Source organism: Aythya ferina, assembly GCF_964211825.1.
Source record: "Aythya ferina genome assembly, chromosome: 2".
NCBI classification, from domain to species: Eukaryota; Metazoa; Chordata; class Aves; order Anseriformes; family Anatidae; genus Aythya; species Aythya ferina.
Window position 1 is genome coordinate 142,715,767 of NC_140297.1, and position 22,447 is coordinate 142,738,213.

The 22,447-nt window shown below is 41.5% G+C and overlaps 2 protein-coding genes across 5 annotated transcripts in view; one reads left to right on the forward strand and one right to left on the reverse strand.

Annotated features, from left to right (window-relative positions):
- The window catches only part of NUDCD1 (NudC domain containing 1), a 36,745-nt gene extending 22,862 nt beyond the window's left edge, over positions 1–13,883 (reverse strand). Inside the window, exons 1-2 of the mRNA XM_084509725.1 lie at positions 13,740–13,883; positions 5,577–5,731 (exon numbers count right to left, since the gene is read on the reverse strand). Coding sequence (XP_084365851.1) covers positions 5,577–5,731; positions 13,740–13,857 — 273 coding nt within the window. The 5' untranslated portion in view covers positions 13,858–13,883. The remainder of the gene's footprint in view (positions 1–5,576; positions 5,732–13,739) is intronic.
- Positions 13,884–13,930: 47 nt separating this feature from the next.
- Positions 13,931–19,168, forward strand: ENY2 (ENY2 transcription and export complex 2 subunit). Of its 4 annotated transcripts, none has more exons than XM_084509746.1 (5): positions 13,931–14,059; positions 14,409–14,490; positions 15,591–15,661; positions 17,598–17,672; positions 18,911–19,168. In XM_084509746.1, the coding sequence occupies exons 2-5, from the start codon at positions 14,423–14,425 to the stop codon at positions 18,985–18,987; spliced, it is 291 nt and encodes a 96-aa protein (XP_084365872.1). In that variant the 5' UTR covers positions 13,931–14,059; positions 14,409–14,422; the 3' UTR covers positions 18,988–19,168. The 4 variants fall into 4 exon arrangements, with proteins under 4 accessions (XP_084365872.1, XP_084365870.1, XP_084365871.1 ...); XM_084509744.1 differs by having other exon boundaries at positions 13,958–14,085; XM_084509745.1 differs by having other exon boundaries at positions 13,969–14,080.
- The last annotated feature ends 3,279 nt before the right edge of the window (positions 19,169–22,447 follow it).

Genomic DNA, 22,447 nt, shown 5'->3' on the forward strand with positions numbered 1-22,447 from the left:
AACCCACTCCTTCTTGTACATGAAATAAGGCACTGAAAAATACAAAGCAACATCTTTAGAATAGTTCTTTGCACTTGTGCATGTATATGTAACACAGAAAGTGCACATTTGCAGTACAAACAAGCCTCATTTTTTAATAATACTGTATTTAAGACAATCTTGAATCCTTCATATTTTTCCAGATGTTATTAAAATCAGATGTGTATTTAGAACATGTTCAAAAGCAGGCAAGATAAATTGGATTTGGGTAAGTACCACTTTAATAAGCAAGAGCAAAAAAGAGCAGATGACAAACAGAGAGCCTGCTTGCCTCCTGCGCCTACTTGAATTCATATCAGAGATTACAGTTGCACTACAAGAAGGCACAAGGGCAATTATGAAACCTGCAATGGAAAAGATGCAAATTAGATTTTTAATTACCAGAAGCATTCAGGTTCACTCTCTAGATTCAGTTGTATCACAATACTCCTTCAACTATTCGACTAATTTAGAACACATTCAGGAGGAGAGGATGAAAATTAAAAACAAACAAACAAAAGCTACCCCAAACCAAAACACTAGGAACAAAGCCTCTAGGCATCCTCATCTTTTACTCAATTTCTTAAAGGCTTTACTGAAAGGCAGTATTTTCTGCAATAGAGGTGTTCCACTGTAACTAACAAGTTGTATGAGCATTGCATCTAGGAAAAAGAAACTAAATCACAGACAAAAAGCATCAGCGCTGGAATAGTGATTTACAGGGCTGTACTATGTAACACTACAGAGGACCATGCTTTTGTCAGCCTTCAAGCGAATCATGACAATAAGCTTCAAATAGTCCTGGATGCAATTCTGTTTTTAAAAACTATCAGCTATCAGCCATTTAATTCTCTAAAGCTCACATTAGGTTATCAGCACTAAGGAAGGATGTCAGGACTCAATATATCTGGAAAATTTAAAAAAAATATATATCTTTAAATCACAAAGCCTCCCCTCAGAAGTCAAGAAAGGAAATGCTCTTATAATTTTCTTCATTTGCTGTTCAGCAATTTAAATTTAGGAATGTATTAGATTCCCTGCTTCAGAAGTAGGAGGGGATGCTGAGATACTAGTCAGATGTACTCACTGGAATTAGGTTTAAACATCAACAAACAGTTCCTTTAAGAAAGAACTATAAAATACAAGCTAAAAAATTCCCTCTACTCTTCCTGACGCCTCCCCACCCAGGCTCCACTTAAATGAGCATATGCCAGCTCATACAGTCACGCAGTGAAATTGTACGTAGGGTTGTCAGCATGCCTGTAAGATTTAAATTCTGTAAGTTTTATGAAGAAGTCACATTGTTATCAACAATTCCCATAATGTAAAAATAAACAATATTGCATAAAACATAACAAAAAGAAGTGACAAAAATCAGCCCTGAGTTATACTGTGATTCTCCCCCTCTAGTCTGCTCTTGTGAGACCCCACCTGGCGTGCTGCGTTCAGCTCTGGAGCCCCCAGCACAAAAAGTACATGGACCTGTTGGAGTCAGTCCAGAGGAGGCCATGAAGATGAATAAGGGGCTGGAGCACCTCTCCTACAGGCTGAGGGAGCTGGGGCTGTTCAGCCTGGAGAAGAGAAGGCTCCAGGTAGACCTTTTAGTGGCCTTCCAGTGCCTAAAGGGGCCTACAGGAAAGCTGGGGAGGGACTCTTGGTCAGGGGGTATAGTGGTAGGGCGAGGGGAAATTGCTTTAAAATAAAAGAGAGTAGGTTTAGATTAGATGTTAGGAGGAAATTCTTTGCTCAAAGGGTGGTGATGCACTGGCACAGGCTGCCCAGAGAAGCTGTGGATGCCCCATACCTGCAGGTGCTCAAGGCCAGGCTGGATGGGGCTTTGGGCAACCTGGGCTGGTGGGAGGTGTCCTTGCCCATGGCAGGGGGGTGGAGCTGGATGGACTTTAAGGTATCCTCCAATCCAAACCATTCCATGATTTAGGAGTGCCATTAGGAGTTACTGTTGCTACAGTATCTCAATTCCATTCTATTGACATAAAAAGTCTCCCTTGGAAGAAGAGCTGACAGTCAAGAAAACAACTCCAAACATTTACCTGCTATAGGAGAAAACTCTGAACTATTTTCCAGCTCAATTCCAGTTTTTAAGTTGTGTGATGTTTGCAAAGTCAGATGCAAAAACAAACAAAAAGCCAACAAAAACAAACAAACCTCCCCAAGCTCACTAATTCTGTCACTGCACTAGCCATTAGGTCTTTAAATCAAAGCATCGATACTGGCTTACTGAGTGACAGTCTTGATAGCTGCAACAGATGAGTGTTAATGCCAAAAATACATTTCTAGCTGAGTTAGGGTAACAACTTTCTCAACTTGGTATAAATAACATCTGAATACTCATTCATCAACTTACAAAATCTGCTCATGTTCCTCACTTTTTTTTTTTTTCAATTTATGTTTGATTTTGAGCAAGTGACAGTCTTATCTGTACCTCCTGCATTGAGCGATGACATCTTTCTAAACACTTCAGTTGCAGGGATAATTTGTCATCTAAGGGTAAGTGCAACACGCCTCCAAACAAAAACTGAAGTTGCAACAGAAATAGGAATCAGAACTATAAATAATTACTTGTTAAAAAGCCCACACGTTCTTTGGGTAAGAATTTAGGATAAGCATGCTAACACGGTGAATCTTCTGTTAAAGAAAATACTGAAATTCAGTTCAATTGTGGCCTTTGCTAACTTGTAAGCTACGCTTGGCTGTAATGAGATTTATGATATACATTTGACTAATATATGGGCAGGCACATTTGTAATGAGAGACCTTGTTGATGTTTCTGAACACAAGTTCCTCTTTATACATATGCAAATACATAGGCTCTGCAAAACAGCACTTCGCTGCATATTAGGACAAAAGACAGTGGCAATTTGACAGTCTGCTATAACTAAAACCTACTGTACTATATTAATAAAATGCCATTTCCTTGAAGACTTCAAGGGACACACCAGTCCAAGGGATTTTTAGCTTCAAGAATATCTATTTAAAGGTATCGCACATATAAATGCAAGTTGCTGCCTGTTGTAAAATCCTTTACCTGGGTTTATCTGCTATGAATGAAATGCACAGATGCAGCTCCCTCCTAGTAACGGGATGTGCTGGGTTTATACATGCAGGTGTTGGCAGCAGGTGGGGTGGTCTCTGTGAGAAAAGGCCAGGGGTGCCCCATGTCAGGGACAGCGGGTTCCAGCTGGCTGTGTAACAAACCCCCACAGGACACAGCTGAGCCCATCACTCAGGCTGGTGGCACCTCTGGGAAAACATACTTGGGAAGTGGTAAAAAGGTGTTGCACAGTGACAGAGAGGAGGTGAGAACATTGTGAAACAGCCCTGCAGGTCAGTGAAGAAGGCAGAGGAGGTGCTCCAGGCACCAGAGCACAGATGCCCACACAGCTCGGGGAGGAGACCATGGTGAAGCAGGCTCTCCCCCTGCAGCCCACGAAGCCCATCACCCGATGAGCTTTTCCATCTTACTTTCTTCCCCTGGCCTGCTGAGAAGTGAGAGGGTAGTGCAGTGGGCACATGGCAGCCAGGTGGGGTTAGCCAACCATGGGGAAAAAAGCACGAAAAATGAGATTGTGACAAGGCACTGATCACAGGAGGTTTTCCCTGATAAACTTCTTTCTTTTGGATGTTCTGCTGGGAATCCAGATGATTTCCAAAGATTTGGAAGAAGTCCTCTATTATTTTATCTCAATGAGAGTCTGCCAAACACACAGACTGCTTGTACATTCTCTGAAAAGTGAAGGAGCTATTTTGCAGCTCCAGTTCTCAGCCCACCATACTCTGAAAACCTGTATTTCCCACCAACTCTACAACCACCATCTCAGGATTTCTTTCAGCTTAGCCTTGACCTTGTCATTCTTCCCCTAGGGCCCTGCACAGAACAAGCCACGTTCTCTTAAAAACCAGGCAGTATCGTGGGTTTTCTTTTGTCCCACAGAGTTACACTCAAACTCCTGGGTAGCATGACAATGGATATTTTCCTTTCCAAATGTGAAAATTACATATAGCCAACTACAGCAAGGAAGTAAGCTTAGGCCACGACACAAAGCAAACTGTTCTGTGGAGTCTAGAGAGAACCACATGAACAGACTCCACAAACTTAAACAACACAGCAGTATACCACTACTGTGAATTAACAAGAGGTTAAATATGTTCTCCTCCTCCTAACTGATGTAAAGATACCTTCTATTTCACACTCTCACAATCTATTTAATTTTTATGTCAACCAACATGATTCCAAAAGTCAGAATCCAGAAACTGGAAGAGGCTGCCCCACCAACATACATGAATGAAACAGGAACAGCTTTATGAAGGAGGGAAGTACTAATGTGATGCACGCTGTATTTTCTAGAATTATATTAAACCCATAGCAGATCTCAACTGACTTGTTATATAAAATTAGTTTTTTTAAACATAAAAAATCAAACAGCAGCTCTGAATCAATTAGTGCCAGAACACATCTTAGGATGAGAATGGAAGTACCCACACGTTATGACCTTTCTCAACATAAAATGTTAACCAAATAACTGGTGATGAATGAAATATTGTTATTCAAATTAGCTAACAAGTGTCTACAATTATGGACTTTTTACTTTCCTTTCTGCATAGATGATTATTTAAGAAGCTATACTTGGTGAGTCAGAAGGATTGAGTCAAAATCGTCACAAAAACAAACAAAACCCTACTTTCTAATGAAAAACTGTAAGCACACCTTTAACAGGGTACAAGTCATAATCGTCAGAGATACAATCTTACTCTAAATTATACACTCCAAGACATTGTGATAGCTCCAAAGTCACCACCAGTAAGTCTCTTATCCCTTAATAAACAAGTACTACCACTGCACATACCAGAAACCTAGTGTCCATATGTCCCTTCAGAATAAAGAATGTCTTTGCAGTAGAATTAGCATATCTATGCATCAAAATGCCTCAAAAAAATGGAAAACAATTTACAACTGTGTAAGAACATCAATATAACAACAAAGAACTGTCCTGTTTTCCAGACTTGGTCTAGCTTACACTGTTTCATGTTTGCCCCAGGCCACTGGCATCTTTTTGCCTGCAATGAGTGATGCCCAGATCAAGTTATTAGCCTATGCACGCTTTTATTTATAAAGGGAGAAAGAAGCTGTGCAGTTTAGAATTATATCTACAAGGACTGGATTTTCACATTAGTAGACAGACAAACATCCAAAAAAAATAGAGGAGGAACAGCTGGCAACTGGAAAAGCAGCGTCTGCTCTCTTCTTCAGCTTGTCACCATATGTCTGCCTTCCCCATCACGGAGTACGATGCCGTACGACTGCAATACCAACGCAGCGCAGTGCTAGTAAAGTACCTTTAATGAAAGATGTCAGAAATTTCACTTAACCCCCTTCATCCTTCCTGGTAAACACCATTCTTGTCTGATCTACCTCTCTATCTGGCATTAGCTTTCCCTCTGATTTTGCATCCAGATTCTCCTTGACAAGTATTTTCTACTTGATTTTTCTACCCCTACCATTTCAAATTCAGTTATTTTAAAAATAAGTTTGTTCTTACCAGAGTCACTGACAAATTCATAACCCTTCCAGACTGATCAACATAGTAGACATTATCCTGGGACCAGGAGTCAAGGTGAAGGTAATTATACATGCCAAAAGCACGCATGTGGTCAAGGGTATATTGATCGTCACGGAGTTTCACTTCTGCTACAGCTGTGAAAAAAGAACAACGTTTTAAAATTGAAAATTGAATAATTTAAAGTTCCAATTAAGAATTTAAAAATAATTTGTCCATCCTTAGCCCACAGCCTTGGTTTATTTGAAGAAAAATACATTATGTATAGTTTAAAATTTCACCATAAATTTGGAAAGCAAGCCATCCGTGCCAAAGGTCACCACAATCACTCACTGTGATAATGGATCAACTACCACCACTAAAGGTGTCCCACACTGCCTATTCCAACATGTGTTGGATCTCTCCAGTTTGTCAATAATCCTCACAACACGGAAATACCCAAGAAACCACCGAGTAAAACTCACTTTTAAGTCTACTTGTAAAGAGGAAAAATCATTCTTGATAAACACATGGTATTACAGTAAAGGAAAACAATCCTGCTCTACTGTAACTCAAAGAAAACAACAAACAACAACAAAAAAAAAACATCCAACTATATGAATTTTATAATCTCAAATTCTGAACCAAACTACCAACACTTGCAAAGCAAAAGATTAATACAGTACAGAGCAGAATTAGCACATGGTCATTACTGAAACAATATGTTCCTAGCACTTCCACTGAGGTTGAAGAAATCTTCAGAAATCTCCAGGATACCACCATCAAAATTACAGTGTAAGTTTTGTCTGAAGGAGGCTGCAAAGAACAGCTGCTCACTAATAATGATGCCTCCTTGAGGACAGGAATTGTGCTACTTAAAAGCATCCTTGAGCAACATGTTTCCAACTAGAAACCTCCCCTCAGCTACCAGTAATCTCAGCTGGAATTATCTTTGCAAGACTAACCTAGTTTAACCTAGCTGCAGCTCCTTCCTGCTATCCCACGTCTATATGGAGATTGAACAGCTCTGCTCCCAATGTATCCAAGTGCAGAAAATCTTCAAGTTCTAGCAAAGACGTGAGCAAGCGTCTAGCCCATCCTTCCCAAATAGTCTCAGACAGATTGCAACTGCTCAGCCGCCCCCACAGTCAGCCCAGGATCCTCCATTTCCCTGCGGGAAGTCTCTCTCACCCTTCATATGCCAAGAAAAGTCCTTCAGAAAGTTAGGAGATGGGAACTCTGTCAGCCCATGATGAAAAGGCTTCAAATCTCCAGCACGGGAAGAGCACCTCAAGGCTAACAAAGTGAACCCATCCCAATAGTTATTCTAGTTTCTACTTCTCCAGTTTCCACACTTTCTTCTCTTTTCAGCTCAAAAAAAAAAGAGTGAAGTAATTGCCAGTTTCACTTCTGTCTTTACCAGAGCAAGGACCATTCACAACTCCATCCAGCAGTCCTCACCTTACACTTTTTAAACCAAGATTTCTTACACTTTTCGTTAGCATCTATTTAAAGCCTACTGAAGCAGCAGTTATTTTTTTCCATAGGAAACTATGCAACATATCCTGCCTGATTAAAAAAAAAAAAAAAAATCCAGTCACAGAATAGAAAACGTTTGTAAAATGACGGTACAATTAGTTTCCTAATCACCGCTGATATTTGCAAACCGACAGCATTAATTCCACTCAGCTCACATCATTATTCACATCCACCACACTGGAGAGATTTCAGCACCTCTGCAATTCATAGCTTGCTGTTCTATGAAGCACGGCCCTCCACAAAGAGCTGGAATAGCAAAAAAAAAAAAAAAAAAAAAAAAGGAGCAGGAAGAAAACCTCATAATGGGGAAGATGCTACCCATTCTGATTTCTGCTTTAACTAATTTGAATGTTTCACCATAAATGACACTGTAAAAGAAATTAAAAGGCTGCGTTGTGAAAATGCCTTTTAAAGTCATTTGGACAATCAAGCTTTATCACAGAGATATATTTCCCAGCACGACAAGAGGTGACATGAATATTCTGTAAACAAAGACAAAAACAAACCTAACTCAAGACAATTATTTTCAGCAAAACCAAGTAGTTATCACCTACTTTCTATGTAGATCCATTCCCTGATCTTCTGAAATTACGACTCACACACTGAAGCATGTAAAGCGTTTTCAGCACAGAAAAGCTAAAACTGGCTCATTTTGTAAAGAACTTTACAAAAAGTGTTTCTCCGCTTCTCCCCTCTACCCCCCAAGCACATTGTTATGGGCATAATTTTAACTAAAATATACACACATGTTGAAAATAGTCCAAATCAAAAGCTTCCTAAACAAATTTATAACTTTCAAAAGAAACTTTGGAACAATGTACCATTGATTAGCTGATTGTGAGGCTATAAGCTTTGCAAAAGCTGAAAGAAGATGAAGTTTTCCAGCTGCAGTTTTGACAAGCCCTGAATAAAGACATCAGTTAAAGGAGATCCAAATCCCTTAAGATGCCTTATGTAATTAATTCTTCATAAATACAAGTCAGAAACTATACAATGTGTGATTTTAAACCAGGAAATCAAGCAAGTGTGTACTGTCCTGTCACATAACGCTTCAAATACAGTTATCAAATGCTCACAGAATGTACCCTGTGTATACATCCCTGTGCCAAGAAGAAATAATTAGAGCAACTATTCTGGCCTTAATTAATTGAAACTCATTCTGTGATCAAGTGAAACCTGCACACAAATGCCATCTGCTATCACATACCACGTGCTCAGGCAGTTTATAGATTTCATACTAGGATGAAGTTACATTCTTTCCTTTCTAGGGCCTTCCAAGTTCAACTTTCCTGATGGTCCTTGGAAAAAATGAGGAGAAAGCCAGCAGAGCAGAGTGCAAAAGTAAAGTACAAGATGAAAAAAAATAAGAATTAAAAAATAAATAAAAATCCAGCAAAATAGAAGCTAATATAAAGGGAAAATAATTATTTCAATTGGATCATCATCTGATTCAGTTACATAGGAAAAAGAGCCTTAAGGAACTGGATCAAGAACATGGACTGATTCAATAGCACCAACCTTTGAGGTCCAATTGCCAAGCAGCAGTTTATGACAGCTATTCCCACAGAATGATACACAGTCTTACTTAAGTTTCTGATAGCCAAATCTGCACTGCTGAAACCCAAGAACATCAATTCAAACTGTCACATCAGTAATGAGAAAGAATGTACAGAATGTATACGTTAAATCTCAGCTTTCAATATTATTATACAACTGCAGTGAGGTGTCACAGTTCAGGCTGGCTTGAAGAAAATTACACCACTCGTCTAGAACTGTATGTTTCTAACACAATGTTTAAAAAAAGTAATTTGACTCAAAATATGTCCAAACTAATTAAGCCAAGATTATCACTAATATCTAATTTACCTAAAAGCAGAAGCACTAACACAAAGCAACTCATAAGAGTCAAAAGCAGCAAGATTTTCCTATCCTAATGAGATCACCTTATAATTATTCCTCTGTACCGCAAAATATCTCCTCTGAATAAAAAACACTATCAAGGATATCAACACTATCATACTTTGTCTGAATACTTGAGTCTTGCATCTGTCATTAAACACCATAAAGCAAATTTGAAAAAACAAAGTGAAGAAAATGTGTGAAATCCACACTGTTCATTGTTGAATACATCACAATGACTTTAAAATACTGGAAAATCTGTAAAATAATTATACTAACATATCATTTGGGGCATCAAATACTACATACATGCTTCCATGTCATTCTTTGTTTTGCAGTGCCACCCAGTGGAAGCAATTTAGTATTTCATATACACTTCATACCGATGGAAAATATTCATTTATTTTCTAGTATCAGTGATCTTTCAGAGATCTATCAGAGATCTTTCTAACCCATCATCAGTTATTTTTCTTTTAACATTAACAAAACTGTTTTTATTGTTAATGGCAGCATCATTGTGTTGTTGCTGAGTAAAAAGCTTACTTTGTCTACTGTAGTAAATGTTAATAGTCAGAACACACAAGCTTACTGTTTAACAAGCATACAGCTCGCTGAAAACATGCATGTTTTCATTATAGGTCATTGTCAGGAGGTATTTTCATCAGATCAAATTACTTGCACAGGTATGGAATGTATGTGCTCTACTGCACACTCAAATGAACATAAAAACTGAAGAAGCTGCAAAAACTAGCAAGGCACTTGTCAAAGTGTCACTTTGGCAACACACCTTCATTTATAAGCTGACTCGTGCCAATTGTGAGAACCATTTCCATTAACAGCAGCTGTACAGCAGAACTCACCTGTAGTTATCTTTTTCTTTCTCAACAAATTAAAGTAAAACATAAGAACAGTCACACATCCCTGAGATCTAAACCTAGATTTCTGATCTACAGTTGTAAAAAGCCCGGGGAAACCATGCCTCGCACTTTCTTCTTCGCACTTTACTTCCCAAACATGACTTTAAAGATGTTCTTTTTTCTACATGTAATTTTTCAGTTTTCTAGTATACTACAAAAGGAAACCTCCATAAAAGTTTGAAACCATCAGTTTCCTTGTCTCCATAAGACACAAATGCATTTTGCCTTGTAGCATTGCTAAGGGGCAGGTACTTTCCAGTGAAATTCAGTGAATGGGGAACTACTTTTCACTGAAGCACAGAACTTCTAGTCTAAGCAGACTGCAAGCAGAGCAGTACCTTATTAACACCATTGTTCAAGAATGCAAAAGGCCATTACAAAACTCAGTGCAAGGGTAGCACCTGAATAAAAGTTATGGACACAAACTAGAGAGAATAAGGAGAAAAATACACAAAATTTAGCATGAAGAGTTGGGCATTAAAGGCATACCACTGTGTGACTCATTCCTAGTTGAAACATATTATCAGGGTGAGGTGAGGAAAGACAACAGCCAGTGAAAGTTGAGATGAACTAGACAGAAGGGTGGCCAGTAACGAAGACAAAGAACACACTCATCAGAGTATTTAAAGGGGAATGTCTTGTAACGAAATTTCACCATTCTTTTCCACTGTGAGCATATATTTAAGAAATTCACAATTAAATTTCGCTCTCCCATTAGATCCAATGAATAAACTAAGGTTTTACATTTCTTTCAGCTTCAGCTGCACATCTGACCAGCAAATTCATGGCAACCAGAGCCTGACAGTATTCACTGCTAGTCTACCTGCAACTCAGTTTGACACGATGGTCAGATACTGAAAATTGCTGTAGCCACGAGCACAACACTATAAGGTGCCCAGCAACACCACATGCTGCTGGCCACCTGCTCCATGAGTACAAATCTGCACTGATTCCATACAACAAGGTTTTTTCTCATTTGATTGTAAAGGTGGCAGTTAAATTCATAAGACGGATCAACTTAAAAACAGCAAATGTGACATTCTTTTTATGAGCAAAGAAATAAAAAAATACTTCTTTTAATGAGCAAAGAAGGTAATGGTTAATGCTCAAGTTTGTCATAAGACTGCACATATGTCAGCTACAGAAGGGGTAATTCAGTTCTGCTTAAGAACAAGACCTATTTATTGTCACATATTCCAAATAGCTCCAAAACCTACATGCTCATCTCACTGCCATGAAATTTGGGATGCCACAGAGGCAGAAGTCCAAATCCCTGGTCATTTGAGGCAAGCTGAAGCACTTTCCTGGAAAACAAAAACAAAATTCAGCATCCATTTTCCATTAATCTTCCAGATTCTACCATCACATCTCTGCGCACAATTGTAAATAAAATCATAAATTAGTCATGCTGACAGCATTCTTATTTATTTGACATTTTCTTCAGCTATTATCTTTTATTATTCACTCCCAATTCAAGGAAATAAAAGCAAACTCCCTGTCATACAATGTCAATTTGTGTGTTAATTGATTCGTGATGTGATTCGAAAAAGCCAGGGCCTACAGGCCACAACTGGTCTTTACAACTCACCCCATTACTTCTGCCCAACACACAAGCCCAGCTATAGGAAGATGCCCTCAGTATAACACAAATGGAGACCACAGAGAGCAGGAAATAAAAAGTCCAGGTACAGACCATCTCTGTAGTATAAGGAAACTGCCTTGAAGTAAGCAGAAAAAAAAAAAGGGAGAAAGAGCCAGCTGCATGGCCCAACGACAGGCTGAAAGAGACAAACAAAACATCTAGAAGACACATATAGAGCCTAAATTGGTTTAGATTTCAGATTACTAATTAAAAGGGGGAAAAGAAAAAAAGAGAATGGGTTTCTATTCTCCAGTAGACTGAGCTATACACACACACAAACACACCAGAATGTAGTATTAATGATTAATGACAGCAATTTAGTATTAATGATTTAGTAGGACAGCCATGTAAGTTGGACTGAAAATAAGTCAGGGTCTTTGTGCTGTGGGAAGCAGATAAAGAAAAGAACACACCGACTTCTATCACACAGGTTACTGCAACTATTATGGAAAACATCTCAATGGAGAGATCCATTAGGAACTCCCATCAGTCACATGTTCTATGACATCTGTTTAGTGCAGGTATGCAGTAGACTTATCTGAGAACCACACAGCTTGTTTGATCTTTTTACAGACAGAACATCATAGTAAGGATAAAACTATATATACTTATATATATGTGTATATAATTAAAATGGACAACTTAATTTCTACATGAAACACCTCACTTGTTCAAAAAGAACATTCGTATTTTAGCAAGACGGTCCAAAAATATCTTAAAAACCAGCTTTGTAAAACTTTAATCTCGAAACCAAGACACAGAGCTAAGAAGCTGTACTTACATTACATGAGTTGTTGCTACTTCTGACCCACACATGCTCCTAACACACACACACAGTCTTACATTTGGATGGTATTTTAAAAGGCAGCACCTACACCTTAGAGTAAAGTCTTAGAGTGGAAATGTTAAACTACATAACAAAAATGGCACTGTCATTAAGTTTTTCAGTCCTATCATACATCTACATATAGTATTGTCTAACTTTCATTCACTCATCCTTTGATACACAATTCACATACAACACATCTTTTGCCCCGCTATTAAAATAAAGTACTTAAGACAAAAGTAAAAGCAATTCTTAACGGATAACTCGGAAGACTGGTGTATTGCCTGGTACATGTACAGACAAGGTCAGCTTGCCCAAATAGTACGTTACTGTCTGGTCCTTAAAAAAAAAAAGAAAGGAAATAAAAAGAAGAAAAGTAGATACTTCATGTACCTTACAACAGACTCAAATTTCACACATCAATAAAGCTAGAATGCTGAGCAATTTCAGGGGGGCATAGGTATGTATGTGGGCCCATACCCCATATGGCTCAGCAAATTGAGGACTGCGGTAATTAACCCACTGGCAGAGCAGCACCTTAAACACTGATATTGCTTAGTAGAAGAAACAGAGCATGGAGTGAAGAGCCTGACCATCCACCTGTGAACAACAAGCAAAGGAAAATGGCAGTTTGCAAAAGACTGTGTAAGACTACGCTAACTGAATCACAGAATGTTAGGTGTTGGAAGGGACCTCGAAAGATCACCTAGTCCAATCCCCCTGCTGCAGCAGGAGCATGTAGATCAGCTCACGCAAGAACACGTGCAGGCGGGTTTTGAATGTCTCCAGAGAAGGAGACTCCACAGCCCCCCTGGGCAGCCTGCTCCAGTGCTCCATCACCCTCACTGTGAAAAGTTTCTTCTCACATTTAAGTGGAACCTCCTTATGGTCCAGCATGCACCCATTGCCCCTTGTCCTATCATTAGATGTCACTGAGAAGAGCCTGCCTCTGCTCTCCTAACGCTCACCCTTCACATGTTATAAACGTTAATAAGGCCTCCCCTCGGTCTCCTCTTCCCCAGGCTGAACAGACCCAGCTCCCTCAGCCTCTCCTCGTAAAGGAGATGCCCCACTCCCTTCATCCCCCTCGTGGCTCTGCCCTGGGCTCTCCAGCATCTCCCCGTCCTTTTTGAGCCAGAACCGGGCACAACACCCCAGATCCCTCCGACCCACCCCCGGCCCCGGCCCTCCCCAAAGCCCCCAGCGGGTCCGGGCGGCTCTGTGTCCGCCAAGCGAGCGGGACGGGGCCGACCGCCATGCCGGGGCCCTGTCACAGCGCGGAGGGGAGGGCCGGGCAGGCCAGGGGAGGGCAGGGGCCGCCCGCCCGCAGCGCCGCCGCTCACCGTCGGCCAGCCCGAGGCGGTAGCAGGCCAGCGGCTCCAGGGACAGCTTGTAGCCCTCGAAGCGGGGCTCCAGCAGCAGCCGCTTGGCGCGCAGCGAGCAGCTGGTGGCGGCCGCCATGCCGGGGCTGCGCGGGGCCCCTCAGCACCGCCCGCCAACTCCAACGCCGCCGCGGGGCACGCTGGGAGCTGTAGTTCCGCCCCGAAGGCTGCTGCCGGGAGGAGCCCTCAGCCCTGGAGCACGCCGGGAGCTGTGGGCGCCCAGCTCGGCGTGGCCGCGCTAACTACATTTCCCAGCGGGCCCTGCGAGGAGGGAGCGGGTGGTGAGCGCCCGGCCCGGCTCGGTTCGGTCCGGCCGTGGGGGGGGCGGGGTAGGGGCTGAGGGGGCCGGGGCGCTGGGAGGGGGGGGCTGCGGGTGAGCGGTGGCAGGGGGCGGGCGTGGAGCCACAAAATGGCCTGGTGGGAAGGGACCTGAGCCCTAACTCCAGCCCTGCCGTGGGCAGGGACACCTCCTGCCTGCCCAGGGTGCCCACAGCCCCATCCAGCCTGCCCTCCCATCAGGGATGGGGCAGCCACAGCTCCTCGGGGCAGCCCCCGCCCGTGTCCCCCCTGTTGTCTTCTCGCAGCCCTGTCGGTGTCGGTAGCCTCGTAACTTTCTGCTTCCCCGCCTAGGTCAGCTTTGCACCATGAATAAGGACGCCCAGATGAGAGCCACCATTAACCAGAAGCTGATCGAAACGGGGGAGCGGGAGCGGTAAGTGGGCGTTGGGCGCTGCTGCCAGATGGGAGTGGTGCCTTGGTCAGAACACCACGAAAACACCGAAATTTTAAATGGCTGAATAAAAATATTATCGTCTGACCGCTTTTCTGATTTTACCCTTCAAATAAAGGATGGGGTGGTTGGCCTGAGAACTCCAAAGCATCTTGCTCTTTACAGATACCTTAAAGGAGGCTGTAGAGAGGTGGGGGTTGGCCTGTTCTCCCACGTGCCTGGTGACAGGACGAGGGGGAATGGGCTTAAGTTGAGCCAGGGGAGTTTTAGGTTAGATGTTAGGAAGAACTTCTTTACAGAAAGGGTTGTGAGGCATTGGAACAGGCTGCCCAGGGAAGTGGTGGAGTCACCATCCCTGGAAGTCTTCAAAAGACGCTTAGATGTAGAGCTTAGGGATATGGTTTAGTGGAGGGCTGTTAGCGTTAGGTTGGAGGTTGGACTCGATGACCTTGAGGTCTCTTCCAACCTAGAAAATTCTGTGATTCTGTGATTCTGTGATTTGTCTGGTAGGTTGTGTTGGGGAACTCCTGGCTCATGCAAAACTTGTTTCAGTTTAATTGATAAAATTAAGTAGAAAAGATTCCTTATATATAACAAGTAGATTTCTGTTGTTTAATTGGTCAGGTTTCTCAGCTCCAATTTGGGGAGACAGCTGAAGACAAAAGTAGCACAAAATTGTTGTTTCAGAAAGGATGGGAGAAGGCTTTATTTATGTTGAAAGCCTTGTTTAAACTAAATGTTCCAGCTTTGAATGTCAGCATATATTTGCAACAGAGTAGTCTCAGGTAGTTCACGTGATTTGTGAGCTTCTACCTCTTCTCTGGGGTTGCAGCATCAGTGCTACCTTAAGAAAGATTGAGTTAAGATAGCTTCTGAACCAACTCCTTCTCATAGTCCAAACATTGTACACTGAAATTGGTACCCGTTCAGGGTGGGATTCACATGCCATTCAACCATTTCTGCTGCTGGTCTGGAAATTCTACTATGAGTAGTAACTGTGGGCTTACTTTTCATGCTGAAGCATATTTGAGCTTGCTGGGAATGTGTGCTGTTCCTAATAATTTTGTTTATTGTCTTAATAGCCTTAAAGATTTGCTGAGAGCCAAGTTAATTGAATGTGGCTGGAAGGATCAGTTGAAGGCACATTGCAAAGGTAATTGGTGGTCAAATAAATAATCCTTTGTAGTCAACTGAGGTTGTGGTCAAATAAAGGTCCCATGTGAAAACTTTTACTGTCTAACAGTCGATTTAAATTGTATTTAGGGAAGCAAAATACCCCTGGCAGTTGTTTTCATGTGCAAGAAAGCATCTTGCCATCTTTGCCAAAAAAAATCTTGAAACTCTTCTCTGATCTGAAATTCAATAAGTGCCTGAGGAAAAAAAAAAAAAATGAAATCAGTTCCCTAAATTTTCATGACCATACAGCATTTTCTTTTGAGAAAGACAATTTCTTACACAACTTAAAAATATAAAAGAATTGTGTCATTTGCATACAGGAGTGAAAAATGTGCATTTTTACTACTTCTGAATACAATTCATGAAAGTAAGATCATCTGCCTAACTGAGAGAAAACAAGCTGATGAACTTCTGCATACCCACAATTTCAGCGTTGAATTAACTATCATTTTTACAGTTTACTGACTTGTATGAAACTGTTATTTTATAAATAGTATTTCAGCCTCCAGAAGTATTACTACATGGTCAAATTTGCTTAGTGTAAATAACATATCCTTTGAGCTTTCGTTTTAATTCTGATTTGGTCTATCAGCCGAAATTTTTATGGGGCTGTGTATGACAAATTGTTTTCATAGGTGAAGTTGCAGAGAAGGCTGAAATGGCTGTCTGCCTGATGCCAGTGCCACAGATTACTCATTTCAATAGTACGGATAATAAAGGGAACGTATATATGCCTTTTCAACTATACGTTTTGTAATCTGCTGTAGTAAAGTTATTTGGAATTACTGAATTTATGTTTGTATTTTGAACTGTAACTGCAGCTGCTGAGAAGGCAGATGTAAGTTCAGTTGTCCTTACTAAGGGCATAATAACCTCCAGTAGAAAACAGAGGGGTTTTGTTTGTTTGTTTTCAGTAGCTTGATCTATATCATGGAATGGTTTGGGTTGGAAGGGACCTTAAAGACGATCCAGTTCCAACCCCCCTGCCATGAGCAGGGACACCTCCCACCAGACCAGGTTGCTAAGTCCCATCCAGCCTGGCTTAGAACACTTTCCAGGAGGGGCATCCACAACTTCTCACCTGTGTGGATAAGGGCCAATAATTGAGCAATCCAAAATAAATTTCTTTAGGAATTTAACGCCCCAAAATAGTTGACAAATCATGATGTCAGTTCAGAAAATATATTTGGTACCTTGGAGACTAGGATTCTCCATTTCTCAAAAATACTGACATACAGTTAAAACGTGCATGTTTAAACAAAATGTGTTGGGTTTGTGCTTCTGAATTGAGGCTTTTCAGCATTGACTTCTGCATTTTTTTCAGTAGCCCTCTAGGTAGTATAAGTAGGCAATTTGTTAAAATGCAGGTATGTGTATATGGGATGTCTTAAGCATTGCTTTTATTTTGTGGCAGATTTATACCTTTCAAACTTGTTTTTTTTTACTGTCCTGAAGTTTAAGCAACATAGCTCTATAATCTATTTAGGAAGAGTTGTACGTGTTTACTGCCTCTGTGCAGTAAAAAACTTTTTCCAGTTGCATCTTTCTCACTGTAATGTAAATAATGATTTTGAAGAGATGTTTAGGCTAGCTTGCAAACTCCAAAATGCTCTAGTAATGTGCACATCATCTGGTAATGCTCAGATAAACTTAAACCTTCCAATATTTGATTTTAAACTATGAGCTGGCTGAGATACATCAGTAGTAGTAAGCTTCCATCCTGAAGCCTATGGCACAAATTGGAGACTAAATCCACTGAGCAATGTAGTAGGTAGTGAGTTAATAACCTACATCTAGGTCAGAATCTCTAGGCTGCTCTGATACCTGCAGGCTTTATATCTTAATCATTGACAGAGGTTTTGTCTTCTACTGAATGAATTAAGACTTCAAATGTCTGTCTTGGTCTTCCCCAGATGTCATCAAAGAAAAAGGATTAGAGCATGTCACTGTTGACGACCTGGTGGCAGAAATCACTCCAAAAGGCAGAGGTAAGAAAACACAAGAATGGGTGTTATTCTTGCAATACAGGTAGGTATGTTCATTAATGTATTATATATGGAAACTATGAACTTGTCTGTGTTGGATGCAAGGAAAAACGTTAATACCTTGATTTTAATTATGAATAAGACATGTAAATGGGTGTTGTGTAACAGCCATTCAAAAGTTGTAATGAGCTGTGTGTTTACTTCTGCAGATTATGTTATTTAGTCATGAGTCTGTATTCAACTTGATGATTGATTTGATGCTCCCAACAAAATTTTGGGTATGAGGTAAAGATGTATTAAAATGTCTTATAAAGATGTCTTCTGTTTCCCAAAGCCCCATCCATCTTGACCTTGAACACCCCCAGAGATAAGGGATCCACAACTTCCAAGGGCAATCTGTTCCAACGCCTCACCACCCTCATAGTAAAGAATTTCCTCCTATCATCTAATCTAAATCTCCCCTCTTTTAGTTTAAAACCATTCCCCCTTGTCCTATCATTATCTGCCTATGTAAATGTAAGTCACTCTCCATCTTTTCCATAAGCCTCCTTTAAGTTCTGAAAGGCTGCAATGAGAACTCTCAATGAGTTTTCCCAGTCTGCGCTGCTCTCTGGGATTGCCCTGAGCCAGGTGCAGCACCTTGCATTTGGCCTTGCTGAACCTCGTTAGGCTCTCATAGGGCCAATTCTCCAGCTTGCCCAGGTCCCTTTGGATGGCATCCCTTCCTTCGGGTGTATCAGCTGCACCACTCAGCTTGGTGTTGTCTGCAAACTTGCTGAGGGTGCACTCAATCCCACTGTCTGCGTCATTGATGATGACATTAAACAGTATTGGTCCCAGGACAGACCCCTGAGGGACACCAGCAAATAGTCATTACCAGCCTCCACTGGGACATAGATCCAGGAAACATATTTCTTTATATAGTTTTTCTTGGACTCTCTAATAAGCTTTGGTTTTAATGGGTGAAACTTCATTCAGTCTTAAAAAGTAGATATTCAAGATAATGTGCTTAATACCTTCACTCAGTGGTCATGGCTGAGATCTTTGCTCTTAAATTTCTGAATGAAAGAAGTATCCAGGATGATAAAAGCAGTTTCTGGTCATTATGTCCTTGCTACTGTTGAATAATCCTTTTCCTCAAATTCTCAAATTTTCTTGACTATGGTCATACAGAAACCTGCTTGGTATTAGCATATTTTCCCTTTTGTCTTTTTAATTTCTTGCTTTCTTATGTATTTCAGCCTTGGTACCAGACAGTGTGAAGAAAGAACTCTTACAAAGAATAAGAACCTTCCTCGCTCAGCATGCCAACCTTTAACTACAGCAGTCGTCTTGGATACAGTATTACTGTTTCTGCATTATGTCAGTTGTGTCAGGATTGGAACTCAGTTTCCATGCTTAATGATCGAAATTCGTTTCTTTTTTTTTGTATGAGTTGAAATTTCCTTGCACTGAATCAATTTCTTGGTGTTATTTTAATAAAAAAAAAAAAAAGTGGACTTGTGGTTCTATGGCTCCTGATCAATATACTGTAACACAGTATCATCTATTTCACTTTTTAGTTTTTAATAATCCAGTACTGTACAGTTGTGTAGAGCTGTTCAGGTTCTCCTCACACACACACACAGCAAAAACACAACAAAAAAAACATGTTTAACGAAAAATGCGGAAGGGGAAAGAATTTGGTGGAAGATGGGATATGACGTGCTAGTGAGCACAGTCTTTCTCATTTTCCCTAAGTACCCTGATAGCATGAAGAAATTAAAAGGATGCCCTGGACGAGGGCATCGAGTGCACCCTCAGTAAGTTTGCAGATGACACCAATTTAGGTGCGTGTGTCGATCTGCTTGAGGGTAGGAAAGCTCTGCAGGAGGATCTGGATAGGCTGCACCGATGGGCTGAGGTCAACTGCATGAAGTTCAACAAGGCCAAGTGCTGGGTCCTGCACCTGGGGCACAATAACCCCAAGCAGAGCTACAGACTGGGAGAGGAATGGTTGGAGAGCTGCCAGGCAGAGAAGGACCTGGGAGTGATGGTGGATAGTCGGCTGAATATGAGCCAGCAGTGTGCTCAGGTGGCCAAGAAGGCCAATGGCATCCTGGCTTGCATAAGAAACAGTGTGGCCAGCAGGGCTAGGGAGGTGATCGTCCCCCTGTACTCAGCTCTGGTGAGGCTGCACCTCGAGTACTGTGTTCAGTTTTGGGCCCCTCGCTACAAGAAGGACATCGAGGTGCTTGAGCGGGTGCAGAGAAGGGCGACGAAGCTGGTGAGGAGCCTGGAGAACAAGTCCTACGAGGAGCGGCTGAGGGAGCTGGGCTTGTTCAGCCTGGAGAAGAGGAGGCTCAGGGGCGACCTTATCGCTCTTTATAGGTACCTCAAGGGAGGCTGTAGCGAGGTGGGGGTTGGCCTGTTCTCCCATGTGCCTGGTGACAGGACGAGGGGGAATGGGCTTAAGTTGAGCCAGGGGAGTTTTAGGTTAGATGTTAGGAAGAACTTCTTCACTGAAAGGGTTGTGAGGCACTGGAACAGGCTGCCCAGGGAAGTGGTGGAGTCACCATCCCTGGAGGTCTTTAAAAGACGTTTAGATGTAGAGCTTAGGGAAATGGTTTAGTGGGGACTGTTAGCGTTAGGTCAGAGGTTGGACTCGATGACCTTGAGGTCTCTTCCAACCTAGAAAATTCTGTGATTCTGTGATTCTGTAAAAGCCTGTATGAAGCTCCCGGTGCCCTTCCTCTTTAGTGCTTTGTTGCTGGGGAACGAGTGGTTAGAAGTCTCTAACTTGTGTTGCACATCCTCAGTAACTGGTCAAAGGTTGAATTATTCAAACAAAGGCATTTTTATCTTTCATCAGTAATTCGTCTCCCATTTACTTTAATTACAAAGACTCACTATTCTGATCCATGAAAATGTGTTTTCTAGCTTTGCCACATCACTGGTAATTTTTAATTTTGTGGATGTTTGGGCCTTTTGAAATTTAAGTGTGATTCAGTAATATGGCAACATAAGTTTCAAGATGATAGATTTTAAACTTGCATCTTTAACAGCAGTATCAGCCAAGTTTATAAATAATGCAGAGAATAATGATGAACAGAGGATATGGAAACTGGCTTTGAAGTGAGAATACTTAGTTTTAGGGAACCTCAACATGAGGTAAGTGTCTTAATAGGTTATGAATTGTAGAAAGCATAAGCAGAAACTGAGCAATTGTATGCTACTGACTTGGCTGCGATGAATAATGAATTGACTGAACCTAAATCTTGATACTCCTAATTAGAAGAATACTCGAAAAGCTACCACTCAGAGCTGTTGCGACATGCAGTTGCTTAGACGAGTGTGCCTGTTGCAGCGGGGTTTTTGCCTTGCTGATTGCCGAGGAGAGGTTGCAGGAGAAGCCCAGGAGGTGGCACCCGCGTCCCCAGTTTGAGCACAGCCAGTGCCAGAGTGCAAGCGCTGTGTGAAATTTACCTGCCCCAACTGGTGAGCAGGAGAGCAGGATCTACCAGGTACTGCAGGTTAAGTACGGCACTAGACACAAATCAGTATGAGCTAGGCAATACTGATGCTCAGTGAGACAAGATCTATCTGAGCACAAACACCTTTTCTCCATCTGAAACCACGTTCCTGCCAAGACTGGAGCATGGCATGAGCCAAGATCAGGGATCTGCTGTGTGATACAGATGCTCCTTTCAAGCCCCTGGGCTGTGCTGTTTTAAATCATGCCAGCTTGAGCATGCTTCCTGCAGGTTTTTGTCTCTACACTATTAAACAATGGCAGATGCTGGAAAGAAGAAAATTCTTTCTTCTATTTAAAGGTCCATGGACTTATTTGGTAAAAAGTTTATTTGCAATTAGTATGTTCTCTTTAAATTGCATATATGGATATTCATTCTGAGCTTTTCGTTCTAGGCTTGATTTACCCAAGAGTAACTGGTAGAATACAGAATGTTTCTCTACATAATCCAGCAGAATGCAGGCTACCTACGTGTCTGTTTAATATATGGCAAGGCTGTAAAATATCTTCCATATTCTTACTCTTTTGTTCTTGGAGGTCTTCCCTGGTGCTCTGCAATATTTTCCGCATGACTTTACAAGTCTTTGCTTGATGAATGGCTGCAGTGTGTCTAGAACTTGCTCCAGAGCTTCCACTGATTTCCTTCATTTTACATCTACAGCAGTGGGAGAGAGACAGTCTTAAAGTATTCATCTACCTAACTGTGTAAGGCTTGTTGTCTGATTAATAACCATTTGAGATTTCATCTAGAACATGTCAGTTCTGTAAATACACCAGTAGGCTGCTGTAAGTGCTCTGTAGTTCTCTTCTGTAAGCAGCTCACACTTGGCAGAAAATAAAACTGAATGCCCTATGAATTTTCAGAAAATTGTGCTGACCAGTCTGAGCTTAAAAGCTGGAAAAATAACTCTTTCACATACTTCCAAAAATAAGTTGTAATGTGTTGCCCAGACTGGCTTTAAATGTAAGAGCATTCAGAAGGAAGAGGAGAGAACTGCTGCCGACCAGACACATGTCAGCAGCTCGTCTCGGGGTGGCCCAGGCTGCTGTCGGATGCCAAAACTGAGAGCAGCAGTGAGGTCTGCTCATCAGGACAGTACAGCCTCTATACATTACCTAGGTAAAAAGCATGTTTGACTGCACAGACAGATCCAAAACACACCAGCGTGGACTGGTCAGATACCCTGATAGACCCTCAAAGAATGAGGTTAGGTTTAGGTTGCTATTGGCAATGGGAGATGGTTTCTTGAGAACTAAATAGCTCCCC

Bases quoted from the DNA above. Each gene is read 5' to 3' on its own strand.
- ENY2 (XM_084509746.1), top strand. From the start codon at position 14,423: ATGAATAAGGACGCCCAGATGAGAGCCACCATTAACCAGAAGCTGATC. The intron at 14,491-15,590 runs GTAAGTGGGCGT...TTGTCTTAATAG, and splicing joins GAAACGGGGGAGCGGGAGCG to CCTTAAAGATTTGCTGAGAG. The intron at 17,673-18,910 runs GTAAGAAAACAC...TATGTATTTCAG, and splicing joins AATCACTCCAAAAGGCAGAG to CCTTGGTACCAGACAGTGTG.